The 18086-nt window shown below is 41.8% G+C and overlaps 2 protein-coding genes across 11 annotated transcripts in view; both read right to left on the reverse strand.

The window, feature by feature from the left end:
- The window catches only part of GNG4 (G protein subunit gamma 4), a 41193-nt gene extending 38400 nt beyond the window's left edge, over nt 1-2793 (reverse strand). The window contains exon 1 of one of the 3 annotated variants that reach the window (XM_073338153.1): nt 2590-2793. The gene's annotated coding sequence lies outside the window, so the exon portion shown is untranslated. Of the gene's footprint in view, nt 1-2146; nt 2358-2589 lie in introns of those variants that run through there. The other 2 variants (XM_073338155.1, XM_073338154.1) reach the window with 2 other exon arrangements.
- Nucleotides 2794-5314: 2521 nt separating this feature from the next.
- The window catches only part of LYST (lysosomal trafficking regulator), a 173500-nt gene continuing 160728 nt past the window's right edge, over nt 5315-18086 (reverse strand). For 5 of the 8 annotated variants that reach the window (XM_073338158.1, XM_073338159.1, XM_073338161.1 and 2 more), the window contains 5 exons: nt 12862-13001; nt 12579-12676; nt 10298-10454; nt 9996-10067; nt 5315-7892 (listed from right to left, as the gene is read on the reverse strand). In XM_073338158.1, the coding sequence (XP_073194259.1) occupies nt 7754-7892; nt 9996-10067; nt 10298-10454; nt 12579-12676; nt 12862-13001 (606 nt within the window). In that variant the 3' untranslated portion in view covers nt 5315-7753. The other 3 variants (XM_073338164.1, XM_073338162.1, XM_073338165.1) reach the window with 3 other exon arrangements.

Consider the following 18086-nt stretch of genomic DNA (forward strand, 5'->3'; position numbering starts at 1 on the left):
TATCCAGTACTACAACAAGCAGCCTCCAGGAATTCCAGATTTCACATACCGCCTATCAGATTCCACCACCTCTGTTCTCAGAACACAAGACCTAATATATGACTGAATTAATCTGCCATTTCACAAGTACAAATTCTTATATAATTCACTTAAAATCTCCCTTTTTCCATAAACAATTAAAAATGCAAGAACATGGTTATTTTATTTTATGCTTTCTTATTGTTCAGTACTTCCACGTCTCTGGTTTCTGTTCCACAGAAGTTCTTTTTTCATATTCACATTTCAGCTATTTTCTCCTATTAATTTTATTGAGCTTCCTATTTGTGTGAGTAACATCTGTTCTTTTCCTCTATAATTATGAGTGTTATTTTATTGTAATGTTTTCTATTTATAGCTTTTTTACATTTTAGTTCCTCTGCATTTTTATTTCATCCCCAACCTTATTTTATCCTTGCATGTTTCCTATATGAGAAAACTATGCTGAATTGGTTTTCTACCCTCTTCTCATTTTTGCCGGAGAAAATGGAAAACTAACATTTATTATTAATTTAATAAAATAGGCTTAAAAAAACCCCACCTTTACTAGATAGATTTTTGAAGAATGCATTTAAGACAGTAAAAGTACAACCCAGCCCAAAGAGAGGTAACAGTACATCTGCAAAAAAGATGCTATTATGTCTAAGGGATGCTGTTAGGTTCAGTTAATTAGTGTATGTAAAGCACTTTGAGACCATATACTGTAAAGTGCTATTTAAGGGCCCAGTTCTGCAGATACAGAAATTTTACTCATGTAAGTTCTACAATTGACTGAACAGGACTGTTTATGTGAGGTAAAGCTACTGACACATCTAAGTGTTTTCTGGACTGGATTCCAAGTCACAAATAATAGCCCAGATTGTCGTTTTCTCTCTCCTTCCTTTCTCCATTTGCAAGAAGTGATCCTCCTGGCACAAATCCCAGAGTTATCTTGGTATGTCAGACAGATGGGTTGGACATTACACAGGCCAGGCTGGGGACATAGTGGAAGGAGTGGAAAAGACAGGTGGATCTGGAAAATCACTGGACAAGCCACGGTCCAAGACTGTTCTAGCTTTTCCACAGGATCCCAGTAGCCACCATGGCGAGCATGTTTATACATGCCTGGCAGCAAAAGGGCCAACAGAAGCACACTGCCAGGATCCAGCGCATTGGCATAGGTTCTCTGTGCAGATGACCCTAGACTTTAGGTTTGGCCACTCAAGAGGACATCATCTTGCCCCTTACTGTTGTTTTTTACATTAAATTAAAATTCAAGAGAAATAAAATTGCTACATGTTCACAATTTCCCTTTTGTAAACAAATATGAAGAGATTAGGTTATTTCAGACTAATTCCTTTTTCAACTATATTTTCATTAGCTTGCAATGAGTTGAAGCTAACAAACGACTATTAGAAGCCCAGAATGCTTCTCAGAAAGGAACATTTTCCAAGTTACCGCTTTGAATTTTCTGTTTTAAGTGCATTATCTTAATCTGTTTGCAAAACGTGGTGTATAGTTCACAGCACCATGACAAAAAATAGCTACCAACACAGCAGTTTCACAGGGAAAATTCTTCCTCCATAGACATGAGCTTCTCCTGGAGCCTAGCAGAAAGAAAGGCACTTTTCTGTGTCTCCACTGGACAAGCTACGAGAGGCAGTGCTAAGCACACTGAACTAAAGGAGCTGCATGCAATCGGTCCACCTTAGCAAATAACCAGACTCAAAAGGAGAAAATTTATGTGCAATACTTGAGGCTTTTTAGATGGTTACTACAAAACAGCCACTAGTCGAGAACGATGCAGCCTCCTAACCTGCACCGATCTCTGGACACAATAACAGGACTGCATGTTAAAATACAAGTTACCTAGCCAATAAAATTCACTGACCATCAAACAAACTCATTTCCTATTGAGAAAAGCAAGTAATTGGAAGTGTACACTAGGCGCCAGGCCGGGACTTACGTGTTTATATGTAACATTTACAGACATAGGTAAAGAACTATGTGTGATAGGGGGGTGACTAGTCAATTCTCTGTCTCTCACGTTTTCCAACTCCCTATAAATAGGCAAAGGATCAGCCTCCCACCTCCAATGAAGCACCCGGTAAAACGGGCGCCGCTAGCATACCAATGTCCGCTCGGCAACGCTTCCAGGAGGCCAGCGGCGCTGACGTACCTTCCAAACACGTCGATGTTTCTGCGGGCGATCAGGCTTCTTCCAGCCCTTTCGCCTTCCTTAGTGCAACGACACCAGGCGCTCGCCCCTGCGCGGCCGGCATTTTCCACACGCCCCCTGCCCAGAGCGGCCAGCCCAGCCCAGCCCCGCGCAGACCCGCCGGCGGCGACTCAGAGCCGCTCGCCGCGGTAGGACCCGCCGGGGCCATGGACCGTCACCTCACTCAGCCTCCGTCTGCTGCCTCCGGGAACGCTCCCAGCAACCCCGGCCCCGGGCACTGAGCATCGCCGGGCCCGGGCGGCTCCCCCCACCCACGGCCAAGCGGCTCGGCAGGCTCTCCCGCGCCGACCGCGCAGCACCCGCCTGCCCACTCTCGGGCAGCGGCAGCCACCCACCTGCCGGCGCCGCGGCGGCTCGGAGACTGCAGCGGGCTCACGCCCTCGCCCGGGACCCCGCAGCAGCAGCCGCAGCCGGGCTCGGGGAGCGGCACATGGCGGGGCTGGCTCCGCTCGCCAGCCCGGGGACCCGCGCGCCCCGCTCAGCTACTCCGGGAGGAGGAAGGGGCGGCGGCGGCGGCGGCGGCTCAGCCCGCCCCCCGCAACAGCCCCGACTGGCAAGAGGCGTCGCGTCGCGCGCGCGCGCGCGCTTCAAGTCCCTCAGGTGCATCAGAGCGGGCGCGGCGCGAGTCACAGCCCAACTGCCTCGGGACCAGTGCGTGCGGCCCACGCGCCCCCCCCCCCCGGGAAAGTCCATTGTATTGGGGGGAGGCGGGGGAGGGCAGGGGTTGACGTGAGAGAAAGTGAGGCGGCGGGGGGGGGGGGTTGGGAGAAGAGCCACTGCTGGCTCAGCCCACTGCGACCCCTCCCATCGAGGGAGCTGTTGGGTCCCCACTGCTCAGGCGACTCAAGGTGGGCCGGACGCCCTGTTCCCTTCCCATGCGGGGTGGGGGGTGTACGGATTGCCCAAGCAGCCACTGTTACTTCCTGTGTTTGATGGATGGATCTATACCTATAAGCAATTACGTAAAAATCAGGCCCGCCGACTGCAATTCCAGGCCCCCTAGAAAGGGATGGCGGAGGTTTGATTTGTGCAGGACGGGCTGGAGGCGGGCCCCCCTACACTGCCGCGGGCCCAGCGTTGCCACAGGGGCACGGAGCTGGACCACGTGCAGGGGCTGGGGCAACCTTGCACAGGATGCAGGCACTGTCCGCCTGACACTGGGGCGGTGCTCGCCTGCGCTGGCTGGTGTCCAGCAAGCCGCCAGCTGCGCTGATGGGCATGCTCTTCCAGCAGGGCCAGGGCTCCCACATGCCTGCCTGGCTGCCTTCGCTACCACCTGTACCACCCCATGCGCACCTAGGGGCCCTATGGCCCGCCCGGGCGATTGCCTCCTTTGTGCCTCCCCCCCGTGGCAGGCCTGGTAAAAATAGGACCTCTTCATTCTGGGTGACCAAGCTAAAAAGTGGGCTTTAGTTGCCTTAGTCTTAAAGAGCCAACATAACAAGCTGGTATCTATTCTGGCTCATGCACTAAAAATAAACTAATTTTCAATTCATGGCCAAATTCTGCCTAAGGTAGTGCCCCTGCTACAGTACAGCAGAAAATGGAGTTGGACAGAGGTCAGTGAAATTTTGGAAGTAAGAAGGGAAAGAAAGGGACTTTTTTTCAGCTATTGCCATTTAAAATATAAGTAATGTTGAAGGGAAAGGTTTCAGAGTAACAGCCGTGTTAGTCTGTATTAGCAAAAAGAAGAGTAGTACTTGGGGCACCTTAGAGACTAACCAATTTATTAGAGCATAAGCTTATGCTCTAATAAATTGGTTAGTCTCTAAGGTGCCACAAGTACTCCTTTTCTTTTTGTTGAAGGGAAAGGAAGAGAATGGGGTAGAGAGAACTAACGAAGGAAATGTTCTTCCCTCTAAGTCATGTGACCTCTAGCTATAAGCATTCACTTCTTCCTAGCTCCCCTTCTTCCCGCCTTTGTAATGTATTGATCCTTTTCAGAGTGCTTCATAAAGACATTCTTAGAGCACCACTGAAATACAGCCCCCTCTATCGTGTGGAAAGTGACCACAAAATTGCATTTACCCTATGGTACAGTAATAGGGGAGGAGAAATTTAGGCCATTACACTAATGGCAAACATTACAAAAATGCTGTGGAATATCTTATTAGCACATGGAACAGACAGGGTAATCTTTAAAAAAAAAAAATAGCATATGCTATTAGGAAGTCTTGGTTCCAGGAACTGTGAGGCTGTACTTTCAACCAAACCCAACCATCTTGACTATATATTTTCCCAAAGGTTGTAAGTAAATTTTAGTTTAACACACACTGCAACATTTTTCAGTTCCCATAGTAAACACTTCAGTTTGTTTGATTTCCAGTGCTTTTACAATTATTTACAATTCTCTCCTGGCCTCGTCCTAGTAGCTTCATCCTCACCCAGGAAATTCAGCAGTAATGCATAATTCAGATGCGCCTTCCTAAGTAGCTTTTGTGATGTAAACACTCAACCCCTTGTAACTGGATTGAGATTACTAGTTACACACAGCATGGGTGATTTGAAAAACAGCCACTGATCACTCACCTGGGTTTGAACCAATGACTCAAAAGTTACTGGTTGCTGAAGCACATATCCAGCCCCAATATAAACATTATATTTTACCAGTTCCCCCATCACGGCTTGTCTCTTCTTCCCCTGCTGCTCCTGCCTTGAGGGTCACCATCTAAAGGGGGTCGGTACCCACCTCCCTTGAGCACCCCCTGTGGTTGGGTATGTCCATGGTCTTTAAACCAGTCTATCCCTGGTATGGGGCTGTGTCCCCAGAGCTTCCTCCCTGGAGACACTACCTTCCTGCAGCCCTCCCCAGGCTCAGTCCCTGCAGCCAGCCAGGAGCTACTTCATTACTCCCCCAGTCCCTGCTAGCAAACGGTCTTTGGCTCAGTCCTAGCAGCCAGCCAGGAGCCTATTGCTCCCCCAGTCCCTGCCCCCACTTAGCTGTCAATTATGCTGCAGTTCCCTCAAAGGAGACCTGGTAATGTGAGAACCAAGAAGAACTGAATTAAAGTAGGTTGAAAAACAGTGGAGTATATAGAAAAGTATTTTCATGTTGCAGATTGTCTACACAGCAGTGTTCATACACGGTCATAACTATACAGAAAAATATATCTCCCTTGGGGAGTTTACAATCTAAATTAGACAAAACAGCAAGTGATCAGATTAGTAGCAACTGGAGGGAAAGTAGTTACAAAACAGATAATGGACCAAATTCTGCCCTCATTCACATCCAGGTAACCCTATTGCTTTTAGTGTGGGATTGCCTACATATAAGAGGGGTCCTGTTGTGAATGCAATCTGGTCATTTTACTTTTTAAAGAGAGTAGGTTAAGGTACAGGAACAGCTGCAAATGGCACTAGAGAAGTGAACAATGGAATGCAAACTGAAAAATGAATTGATAGACCAAACACAAAAAACTGCTGTAGGTATTGCATAAACAGCCTTTTATCTGTATTTGTATCAAATTAATGATTTATTACCCAACACCACAGGTGGCAGTGTATACAAAGACAGTGCAACATGTGATTATTTACAGGAATTTTCAGCCTGACATGCACATATACTATCATGAGGTGTTTTAATATTTCCAAAACATGTTATCAAGCTGAATAAATATTCCCTGCCCCCAAAAGTTCGTGTTTTACATAAAAATATAATATTGCACTTTTTACAAGAACAGCTATTTTGCATATCTGAGATTTATAACAAATGGAATGCTGCTTTTTAAAAAATAAGACTCCATGAGCAACATCCCATATTTAAATTGGGGAGCAAGTAAAAGCCTCCAAAACAAAAGAGTTTTAAATGAAGCATATCACTTCAACATGAACCAAAAAGCTTCTCAGTTTGTATTTGGAGTATGAAAAACATGATTAAAGCCAGCTTGTAAAATGTACCTGCAATATATGCATTTGAAAAAGTTAAATTCTTACAGTATGCAGCCATTTGCTTATTCTTCACTGGTCCAAAAAATCTATTTTCAGAATATGAACTCTGGGAAGATCCTTGTACTTAATGTATAAAGTTTTCTGAAAATCTAGAAGTTAAAAGATGTACACTTGGAATTTTCAGAATGCACAGATTGTGTGTATATTATGATTTGCAGGTATCTATACATATTTTGTCTATCACCAGATGACAAATTATAGATCTTACAGTACAGTGTTTTGCAGAAGGATAAATATATGCAATGAGTAAAAATATAGGCATTAAAATCTATATGGTAGAAGTGGAATGTGTAAGTGATTTAAAGGAAAAAATAGGTTTTAACTACTTAATAGGTTTCTGTTGCATTTTTGGGTTGTAACTTTTTTTCCCTAGTGGAGGAATATGTAATTATGCTCAGCTGATATTGGCTTTCCGAATATTTAAGTTATTGAGCGTGTCAGTCCTGTGTGGGGGATGCCATAAAAAAATTCACCTTCAAATTCAATTGATAGGTTGTGAAGTATTAACTCCTGACTTGAATGCATGTTCCTTTTTCAAAGATTAGCACCTAGGAATAAATATCATATTTGCACTCTATGTCTGTGTAAACTTTTCTGAACTGACATATAAGGTGAACACTGATTAGACAAGCAGTTATGGTCTCATTCAAACATTTTACATGTATTTAACTCTCACATGGCACTAAATGGGAGCAGATGATATCAGCGCTGTTTTCTTTGTATTTTTGAACTGAGATGTATGCTAAATATATTCTGCCACTTAGATTCATAATAAGTAACTAGTGTTACGCATTTGTGCAATTTACAATTAGATAAAAAACCTTGTTTAACTATTGTTTCATGATGCCATGAGGTGTCTGGTTGTTACTAAAACACAGACACATTGGTTTCCGTCAGTTTCAAGACTGTCTTCTCAGCTCTAGTAGGACAATAATTAGCAAAAACTATGGAATATTGGGAATAACGGAAGTTCAATTTTTAGCATTATGACACACGATAAAATGGTTGGTGCACAAAGCAGTGACCTACTGAGTTACTTGCTTCTCAAAAAAAAGCAGTTTTGAATCCTCCATTTTTAAATTTTTGGGGTACTAACGCTAGAGCCAATTGGACTGTACTGACTGATCAGATACACACATTGACAATCTTCTTATAAATATTTAAGAAATTTTAATGCTTTTGGTACTTTACAACACAAAGAATGAAAGGGAAAAAGTCACCACTAGTGAGTCAAGATTTGGAATACTTGTGTTCAAGAAATTATTTTTAAAAATATTACATTTTACACTGCAGCATTTCAGCTTGTTGGTTAGAGCATTTGTGCACCACGTTGGTTGTATCCAGAACTTCCCTGTAACCTTGATATGGTTTAAAATTTGGGGCATGCATACACACATTTTACAGTAGCTTCAGATTGATGTATGCTTTCATCAACTCACTTGTTTTAAAGTTCAATACATTTCAAAATCCAATTAAACAACAGAGGTTCTATGATCTACGCTGGATTTAAAGTGCTTCAGCGATATGGTGATTTAGCAGCATGAAGAGTCGTCAGCCAGCTGCATAGCTGCTAAGGAATGAGTAGAACATGGGTAGTTTCAAGCGCTGCTGGTCTTTGCGACACCAAGCTATAACAGTTCCTTCACTATTTGCGGTGTACAAGTGATGACCGTCACAGGAAAATGTAAGGCTGAAAACAACAAAAATCTAATTTTATATCATATTTAGCAAACTATACCATTTAACTGAAAATACCAGAGGAGATGCTTTAAAAAAGACAAGTACAGCATAACTGCAGCCAACACAAAAATCAGTAGCTTGCCTTCAGTGAGGCAAGTTCCTATGAATGCATAATTCTAGTGCTATGTGCGCACACAGGTGGGCGTGGGCAATACTTATCTGTTCAAACTGTAATTCAAGGTGTCAGTTACAAACTTTACTGCCATAAATTTAACTTAATACCCAGTCAATTTGTTTTTCTCTTTGTCACTACAAGTACAATCTGCTGTGCTGCTCCTGCTGTCATTTCCTGGGTAGAACTGTCTCTGTCTGGCAGAATGTGTTCACAGTACAGGGTCCATGTCCCTGGAACCTGCTCTCAGATGGATGGCCAGAACCAGAATCTGGCAAATTTCATGGGATACTTTTTTTTGTTTGTTTTTAAAGGCAGGCATTTCCTGATTTTATCACCACAGTAAGTAAATCCACCAATTCTTGCTAATTGTTTTATTTCAAGAGACTTAAAAAAACAGAAACTTGTACAAAAGTCCTTGTTTCTAATTACTGTGAGGTGCTGCTGAGGTGATGGTTGGTACACATTAAATGAAATATGATTAAGTTAACTTGATGCTGAGATCACAGGTTAAACCTGCGACCCCATTACAAATGTGAAGAGAATTATGTTTCTGTGCAAAGCTGTCAGATGGGAGTTCAACTCTAGCCATTCACACACACATTCGGAATCCCTAATTACACATTTGTACTGTAGGACCCAAGTGTTTAGTTTGCTGTACTTACTGCAATTTAAAGAATTCAATGTAGGTAGAAACACCTCTTGTGCTCTATTAGGCCATGTCTACACTATCCACCAGATTAGTGAGTAGTGATCGATCTAGTGGGGATCAATTTATCGTGTCTAGTTGAGACGCGATAAATTGATCCCCGATCGCTCTGCCGTTGACTCTGGAAATCCACCACAGCGAGAGGCGGAAGCGGAGTGGACAGGGGAGCGGTGGCCGTCGATCCCGAACCACGAGGATGCGAAGTAAGTGATTCTAAGTCTATCTAAGATACGCAACTTCAGCTACCAGAATAACGTAGCTGAAGTCGATGTATCTTAGATCGACGACACCCCCCGCCCCCAGTGTAGACCAGGCCTATGTATCCTAACACAACTAATGTTAGAATAGTCATTTTTCTCTCTATTTAAAAAGGAATTTTTCTGGATTAACCAAACAGTTTCTATATAAATATAATTGATACCGTGTAATTTAAAAAAAGAATTTCTGCTGCTTAGAAGAGCAAGTCAGTATTTCAGAAACCACTATTACCAGGAGGATGTGGTAACAATGGTAAGTGTTGGCTTTAACAGTGATCATTGTAATATGTTTAAAAATGTTGCTTCAGTAATGGGCACAAATATAAATTCTTGTAATAAAATTTGTTACTATTGAATAATTATGAAACTTAGGGCATGATCCTGCAAGTCTTCATGCAAGGAAATTCCCACTGAGGGCATGCTTTAGTGGGAGTTTGGGCCCCAATTCTGCAAACCCTTTAGCATGAGTGTAGCTCTTACATAAGTGACCAATGAGACTGTGTGCGCGCAAAATTAACACAGGTGCTTAACTGTTTGCAGGATCTGGGCTTTTTTGTGCCAGCCAGGGGGAAGGGTGAGGGGGAAAATGCACAGCAACAAAATAAAGCCATACAAGTCATTTACTACTGAAGCTCATATTATAACCATTTCAAATCTGGAGTTAATATGTAAATCCTGGGGGAAAATATAAACTTTGTTTTAAAAGACAAAAGAGCAAGCATTGTTCAGTCCACAAGGGAATCCTTCAAGTTTCGGTCTGTGTTTATCTCATCATGGTAGCAGCTGGGAATAGTTATTACTGTCATGTTACAATGTATTTGTGCTCATTTTACTTTCATGGGGAACTAGTAGGATTGTGTGCCTGTTTTCAGATAGTTTTGTTCATCCACTTCCCCCCTTTGTCAGTGTCTTCAAAAGTCCAGATTTATTTTTAAAGGGAACTTGAATTCTTTTTATGCAGCAAAATTTTTTTACCTTACAATAGGTTTATTTGATTTAGGAAATGTAATTTCCCGCACAGGTTTCAAGTCCCAAGTACTCCACAGCCTGAAAAAGAAAAAGTAATTATTTTCTCCATATTCTACTTAAACATAAGTTTAATTTTAGAAACTGCAAACAGTTGAACAACTAGTTCAACTTTTTGTAAAGCAGAACATTAGCATGATTTTAAAACTGCATACAGTCTCAAAACAAAAACAAACATTGATTTTATGTTTTTATAAGTGTTTATCAGCAAAGTACTTTAAGAACTTGAGGAGGAGAGTGTATGCTCTTACCTTACAACCCCATTTTCTAACCCCCCTGCAATAACATTGATGGACACTCCTTCTGGCTGGTTAGAGAAAGCAACAGAGCATATGATTTCCCTGCAGTGCACATGTCCTACAAGATCACCATTTACCGTCCAAAGTCTCAGATCACTGCCCCCTCCAACTGTAATACAAAGTAAAACACGAACATTACAAGATTATTTAGACTATTTGAATAGCCTATGTCATTTAGCTTTAAAGGCCACATCAGCAAGAGATCAGTTTAGTAAAGATGAAAACTGACTCAGATCAGAAAACTGTACAAATACTGTACCACAGTTATTTTCTCTTTTTACCATATTGTTTGTATAGGCAAACCCCCACAAAATTAATATGATATAAACCATAGCACTTTAGCAGTAAGGAAGCTATATAACATTCTACTCACCAATAAGACTTTTTGAAAACACTAGTTTTCACGTTAGCAGGTCAAAGTAAACATTGTAATCTCTCTCTCAAGGTTTACCTCAATCTGCTAATGTGTTCGTTCACATTACAACTGCCTTGTCTTTACTAGGATTTTACCTCTTGTTAATTGCCCTATGTTAGCTAACACAAGGTAAGAACACACCATTTTTTCCTAGCGAAGACAAGGCCTGAGAATGGTAAAGATAAAGGAGACAAATATCTCAGGCTATGTCTACACTGCACACCTTACAACGGTGCATCTGTCCCACTATAGCCACACCATTGTAAGGCATGCAGTGTAACCACTCTTTATCACCGGGAGAGAGGTCTCCCGTAGACAAAATAAAACCACCCCCAACGAGGGGTAGTAGCTTCGTCGATGGGAGAGCGGCTCCCGCCAACAAAGTGCTGTCCACACCAGTGCTTTTTGTTGTTAAAACTTGTGTCATTTGGGAGGGGTGGTTTTTTTCACACCCCTGAGCGACAAAAGTATTAACAACTAATGTGCCGTGTAGACAAAGCCTCAGATTCGGTCTTGGACCTGGCCTTGGCCCTGGAATGCTAAGATCATGTATTCTGTTTCTCTAATTGCGAGAGGTCCTAACCTTCAATCATCCTTTAATATAATAATCTGCTTGTGCTATCTTGCAAGACTTATTTACAGCACTGATTTTGATCCACCTCACTCTTCATGGGAATACAGGAAGAAAGGAAGAATGAAAGCAGCTTCCTGAAGAGACCTTAGAAGCCTCTCCTTCGTAGTACGAGTTCAGCATTGAGAACCAAGACATTGTATGTATAAATGTTGGGACAACAAACTGCTTGTTGCCATATGGATTATAAAATTAATCTATTTATCTTGCCTACCTCCCTTGATGGGGGAGAAAATTAGATGCAGACAAAAAAAAGAAAAAAGAGAGAGGCCTTGTCCAAATGACAGCCTCAAATTAACATTAACTACACTACAAGACAGAAAAAGTAATAAAAAGGTAATGAGTGCTGTTCAGTGTGCCTCCTCTTACAGAAACAAATATAGTGCTGTAGTGTGTGTATGCAGTAAGCATCAAATCATCATGCACCTTAAGCTACTTCTAACTGCCCATGTGAAAATTTGACTTACTATCCAAATACATGATTGGGATGTGTGAGGAGGAAGAACAATTAAGAAAAAGTGGTTTTGTGCCATTTGGCTGCAGAGTCAGGGACTTTCTGGGAAAAACTCATTGCAGGGTTCCAAACTCTCTAGGGTTCTGCATTAACAACAAATACCTACACTTTCTTCTGGAGGGTTTTTCCTTAAAACCACCAAACAAAAAACCAGACTACTCTACAGAATTTTTCTGGTTCCAATCACAGCAAGATCACATTGCTTTTCCCGTTTGCTTTGAGTCACTAGGTAATAAACTCTTTGTTAATATAGTGCATATATCAAGGAACATCTGAACACTCCAAAAAGACTGTAGTTTTAGAAAATGTAATTTTGCTTTGTATAAGTAAAACTCCTTTGGAGGATACAGTATCTTGGAAAACAAATCACTACTATCATGAAAGTAATGCACTTAATAGAATTTGAATCTCTCAGGACTCAAAAGTTTCAAATCTTAAAAAAAAAATCAAAATATTACACATACAGTTCTGTCAATCACTTACACTAGCATATTTGTAACTACAAAAAAGATATACATATCATACTGTATATAGAAATAAGTTATTGAGTTGATCAGTTGGCTGCTCAAATGATTCAAGTCACATGACAAACCATTGCACTGGGAAAGTTGGTTGATCTTTAAATCTGGTCTATAAATGTGGATAGGTTATTCATTCATGATACCATACATACCTGAATCACAAACTGTTGCAATATCACCTGTCATTTCACTAGCAGAGACTGCTGTCACAGGACTCTTGTGTCCAGCAAGACTTTGGACATAGCACAGCCTACAAAGAATAACAGATCTCTAAATAATCTGCAGTTTTCTTTCAGAAAACCAAAACTGAATTTTGGTTTCACATAAGATTAAAATAGTTGGAAAGTAATAGTGTAAAATAATCATTTCAGATTAAGATTCTTAACAGTTAGAAAGTAAGCCTTTTTAGGCTAACCGAGGAAATTATATTTGTACCTGTTCAAATCCCAGATGATGCAGGTTCCATCCTTGCTTACACTTATCATTATACTATATGGTTTGCAGACAAATAAGCTGGTTATCTCTGCTGTGTGACCATATAGATGTACTTGAGATTCCATTTCTATCTCAGAATGCTGAAAAATAATATATTAAAATGAGACCTGAATTAAACACAACGTATTTATTGTTTTGGAAGTGTGGCTTCCATTGTTTTCAATTGGATCAATATGTATAGATCTTAAGGAATGAACTGGCACTCCATGATTAAATGCTTCATATCTTCAGTTCAGATGCTATTTGTAGGACTTTTAAAGAAGCAAACACATTGCTTACATGAGTATTTGGAGTAAGACATTAGATGTGAAAGGCCCTATATTCTCCTACTTCTCTCACACACAAGGTTTGAGAAAAAGTTGTGTGTGGCTGGTTGTTTTCCAAACATGTTATGTCAGTAGCTCAAATACAGATGGCCGCTAGATCTCCATATTTCAGTTTGACTGGCTGGAGAGGAAATATTGGGGGTTGAGGGCCAGAAACATTTTGGAATTAGGAAAAACTAGTTCAGCAAGTGACAGTCAATGGCAATGACCAGCACTTTAAAAAAAAACTTGGAAAAAAACCCAAGTTACTGGGAACATATTGAGCCAGTGCCAAGTCCTTAGATGGGGCTTACCTAAGTGTGAAATTTGAAGCTCTGCTCTAATATAGAAATTGTCAAAAATTAAATGCCAAAGAGAAGATGAAACTGCTAAGCAGAAGTGCTAGTTCTTGTGTTTTAAGAATTGCAATTCTTCAGACTTTTTTTGAAAAACAGCCTATAAATTAGAAGAGTTGATCAGAATTATAATTGTCCAATTAAGAGAAGTCCAGCGTACAAGGAGATTGGAATAATGTTTATACAAGAAAGGTAAATGTGTCTCTGCTACAATGAATTTTCCCATAGCTCCTCTTTACTACCTCAGAGCACAGTAATGAACAATTTAGAAATCTGGAAGAGAAAATAGGGCATACAATAGCTCTACTAAAAGATGAAAAGAGTCATCAGAGAAAAGGAGAAGGAACTGGTAATAGATTTCACTCACAATATGCTAGCTATCATTATCATTTCTATCACTATCTGAGCAACAAATAGCAACATCCATTTCTGTACTAGTTATATTGATTACCAGTCAGGACAAGATTGACCTTCAATAATCATAACATTTAGCGATTAGTTTCATTTAACCGATCACAAGAAAACGATAAACATATCTTCCTACTGTGTAGTATAATACTTGCTGATAAGAATATCCAGTTTCTACATCCCCTCGGAGTAATGTAGTATCTACTATTCATAGAAGTATGGTCTGCCATTATTTTAGAATTTTAAGAACAGAACTAAAACAAGGTTTTTAATGGTCAAAGTGTCAAGCCAAGATTAATTTTTCTGCTAAACTATTTTGTTTCCTCATCTTTCCACTTCCCCCATCTAATCTGTCTGTTTTGTCCACCTTTTGCTGACACCTACATCTCTGGGACAGGGATTCTCTATTATTTGTCTCTACGGCCCCTAGCTCAATGTGGCCTGATCCTGGATTGGAGTTTCTAGGCACTATCATAATACAAAGTACAAAATGATAGTAATGGGAAAGGATGGAACTCTAGGATCAAATAATTTATTTGTGCTAATAAGTAATGCAACTATGACTTTTCATGCCATCCTCTCTGCCTGAAACATGTGTGTAAGTACTGTGTGCCATGGAAGCTCTCGCCGCCTCCTTCAAATCTCTTAAGACTCATTTCTTCCATTTATCCTTCCAATGCTGATGTCCACTTCACTACACTAATATAAACACTCAACTCACAAAATATTTTTAAAGTGGCATAGATATAAAAATAAATTGATTTAAAGCTGGTCATATATTTAAAATGCCCCCTCTCTGTGTTAGGCTGGATGGCTGTGGTTAAGGCACTGGAGTGAGGGATCATACAAATAATTACCACACCGTTTCATCTATTCTCTCAAAAGGATATACAATAAGTTAAAATGCTTCCCTCTCTGTTAGCAAGAAAGCCCCAGATAGATTAGGAACAACTAAAGGGTGGAGCAACCCACTTGCCCAACATCCAGAACCTCTTGGCTGAGGCCTTCTAAGGGTAGTGATTTGAGTGACTTCTCATAACAGTACTTCAGTGTGTTTTGGATTACAGATATTGACAATGCCTGGGAGAAGTAACAGACAAGAGCAGTTTGTCTGAACATTTTCAAACACAGAGATATAGGTCACTAGAGAGCCCTGCTTTCAGAGTTCCAGACTCTTATGTCTGTCCATTAGCATCATACCTGTCTCCTTGCTTTAATGATTTACACATGATGATTTTCCCTGATTGACACTTCCTGTACTGCATCTATAATAGACTGTTCCAAAGCACTCAGCTGGGGGGCTGAATACAGAACAGATGCTAGTAAACGCGTTGGCATTCCCTATAGCCCTGTCTCAAGCAACTGACTAAACAACAGATGCTACAAAATTGGCAGCAAGGTCATGCTGCCTGAGGTATACAGAAGTGTCAGTGCTGAGGGATTCAGCAAACATGATCTCACAGAGGACACCTGAGGAGCAAAGCAAACTCCTCCTATTCGCAGTTCTAAAGTTCCTTATAGCTGTCAAATACAAATTGCTAGTTTCTTCATTAGCATTTTTAAAACACAAGTATTCTGTACAAAAAGTTTATTTCCTACGTTAGTTACCAAAAATATAACTGATATTGCTTGGGGCTTTAAAAATTAATTGCTCACAGTGGGTGGGCTTTCCTAATGTGTGTGGGGCTTGAGCCATGAATTTCTGCAAAGTTTTAACCTTGATGCAGTGGAATCCTTCTCAATCTGCAGAGAGCACTTAAGCCTCTGTTGCTGCTCCTAGATTTATCAAGCAAAAGCAACATAAAACAATACTGTGGTCAGTTTAAGTGCTGCTATTCAGAACCCTGTGACATAAGATGAATGGTCAAGAATTGTGTCAGCGATTTGCTGCTTCTTGGGAAAAAATTATGAACTACTGAAGAGGATGATGCTGGAGCTATTCACAGAAAAGACGACTTAAAACAGAAGGCAAAATCCTGGCTCCATTACAGTTCTATTCTATTTTATCCCTAGTATCTAAGCTTCTTCCATCAATGCATGAAGCGATATGACTAACATCTGTCACACGTTAGTTAGTCTCATCACTGGGGAAAAGGTGTGCAGGGGAGTGTAAGGATTCTTTGATAAGGATTCTTTTTTAAATTATTTAATACATGATGTTATATGTCTACGTTAGAGAAGGCAAGGTCAGAGAAGTATGTGGTAAGGTTTGTGTAACAGGGTGCTGGCCAGGAGGTCCTGACCAGGCCCCTGTTAGCCCAGCTCCAATTAAAGGGCATTAATTGGGGCTAGCTGGGTATGGCTCGCCTAAGGGCTTGAGGAGAAACCCATGCAGATCTTATTCGCCAGGGGGTTATATAAAGCTGGCAGGAAGGAAGCAATGGCAGGGGGAAACAGGAAAGGGAGGAGCCTGTGGCTGTAGGTTCCTGCTGGCTGAGGAAGCTAGCTGTCCTCCAGGGAGCTGTGTTGTACGGACTGTATATAGATGGTGGTGGGAAGTGACACTGCAAATAAAAGGGCACTGGTGCCTGCACTCTAAGCAGTCTCCAGCTGATTTGTGGCATGAGCAGTGAAGGGCTCCGTTACAGTTTGCAAGAGTCCTTAGTTCCTGTGTGAGTTTGTGCCAGTCTCTTACTGGCCCCCAAGAAAGTTCTGTTTTCCGCACAAATGGGATTTAATCTTATTATAGAAAGCTCCATTGTACCACAGGACTGAAGCTGTTGATCGTGGTCTTCATTCCAGAGCTTTAGGTGATATTTTCGATACTCTGGGCCCAGACCATTAGGCGTCATGAAGATAAGGATCAAGGCCTTCAACCTGACTTGACGTTCCGCAGTAAGGCAGTGTAGAGAGTGGAGGACAGGTTTGATCGGTTTGTGGTAGCTAGTGTTCTTGAGGTGGGCAGCAGGGTTCTGTACTAGTCGGAGTTTCCAAAGCACGAAAGGCTTCATGCCCACCTATACCACAATTAGGTACTGCAGCCAAAAGATGATGAAGATGCGAATAACTGAGTCCAGGTCACTGTTCATCAGGATGGGAGGGCAACTCCTAACCAACTGGAGATGATAGAAAGCATTACATATGGATAGAGCTGGGCAAAGTTTTTGGGAAATAGTTTATTTGCTGAAAAATGCAGTTACAGTCAACGCAAAAGTTACTTGCAAATTTTTGTCCAGTTCACCAAACAGTTTAGAACAAACAGCTTAGTGATCAGGTCACCCAGATATGATATGGGACATCCAAGTTCTAGTCTCTGTTCCAAGGGCTATAATTATTTGTAAGAAGCTTCAATAGGAAAGATTCAGAAAGTGCCAAACCTGAATAGGACATACAGTAACTCCTCACTTGAAGTCGTTCCGGTTAACTATTTCATTGCTGATCGATTAGGGAACATGCTTGTTTAAAGTTGTGCAATGCTCCCTTATGAGGTCATTTGGCAGCTGCCTGCTTTGTCCACTGCTTGCAGTGAGAGCATCCCGTTGCAGCTTGCTGGTGGGGGCTTGGAACCAGGGTGGACCGGCAGCCCCCACATCAGCTCCCCACTCCCCTAAGTTCCCTGTGCAGCAGCTACCCAGCAGGCTATCAATTGCCAGCAAGTCAGCTGTCCCTCCCCCCACTGCCATGTGCTGCTCCTGCCCTCTGCCTTGGAGCTGCTCTCCAGAGCCTCCTGCTTGCTGGGGGAGGGTGTCTCCCTCCCCCCTACTCCTGCACCCCGCTTACCCCATCTCCATAGAGCAGGGAGGGACACACGACAGGGCTCAGGACAGAGGGAGCTTCCTAGCAGCAGCTGCTGCGGTCTCAATTTGCCGATTAACTTAACAAGGTAGTGTAGTTAAGAGTGGTGTCAGCATACTTAAAGGGGAAATGGAAAAGGAGTATTTGTGGCACCTTAGAGACTAACATTTATTTGAGCATAAGCTTTCGTGAGCTACAGCTCACTTCATCGGATGTTGACTAACACAGCTGCTACTCTGAAACCTGTCATTAAAGGGGAAATGTGCATCTCTCTCTCTCTCTCACACACACAGTGTGTGTCTGTCTGCCATGCTGTCTCCCCTCCCTCCATTCTTGCTGCCTTGTAGAGTGTGAGGCTACA

This window comes from Lepidochelys kempii, chromosome 3 (assembly GCF_965140265.1).
Source record: "Lepidochelys kempii isolate rLepKem1 chromosome 3, rLepKem1.hap2, whole genome shotgun sequence".
Classification (NCBI taxonomy): domain Eukaryota; kingdom Metazoa; phylum Chordata; order Testudines; family Cheloniidae; genus Lepidochelys; species Lepidochelys kempii.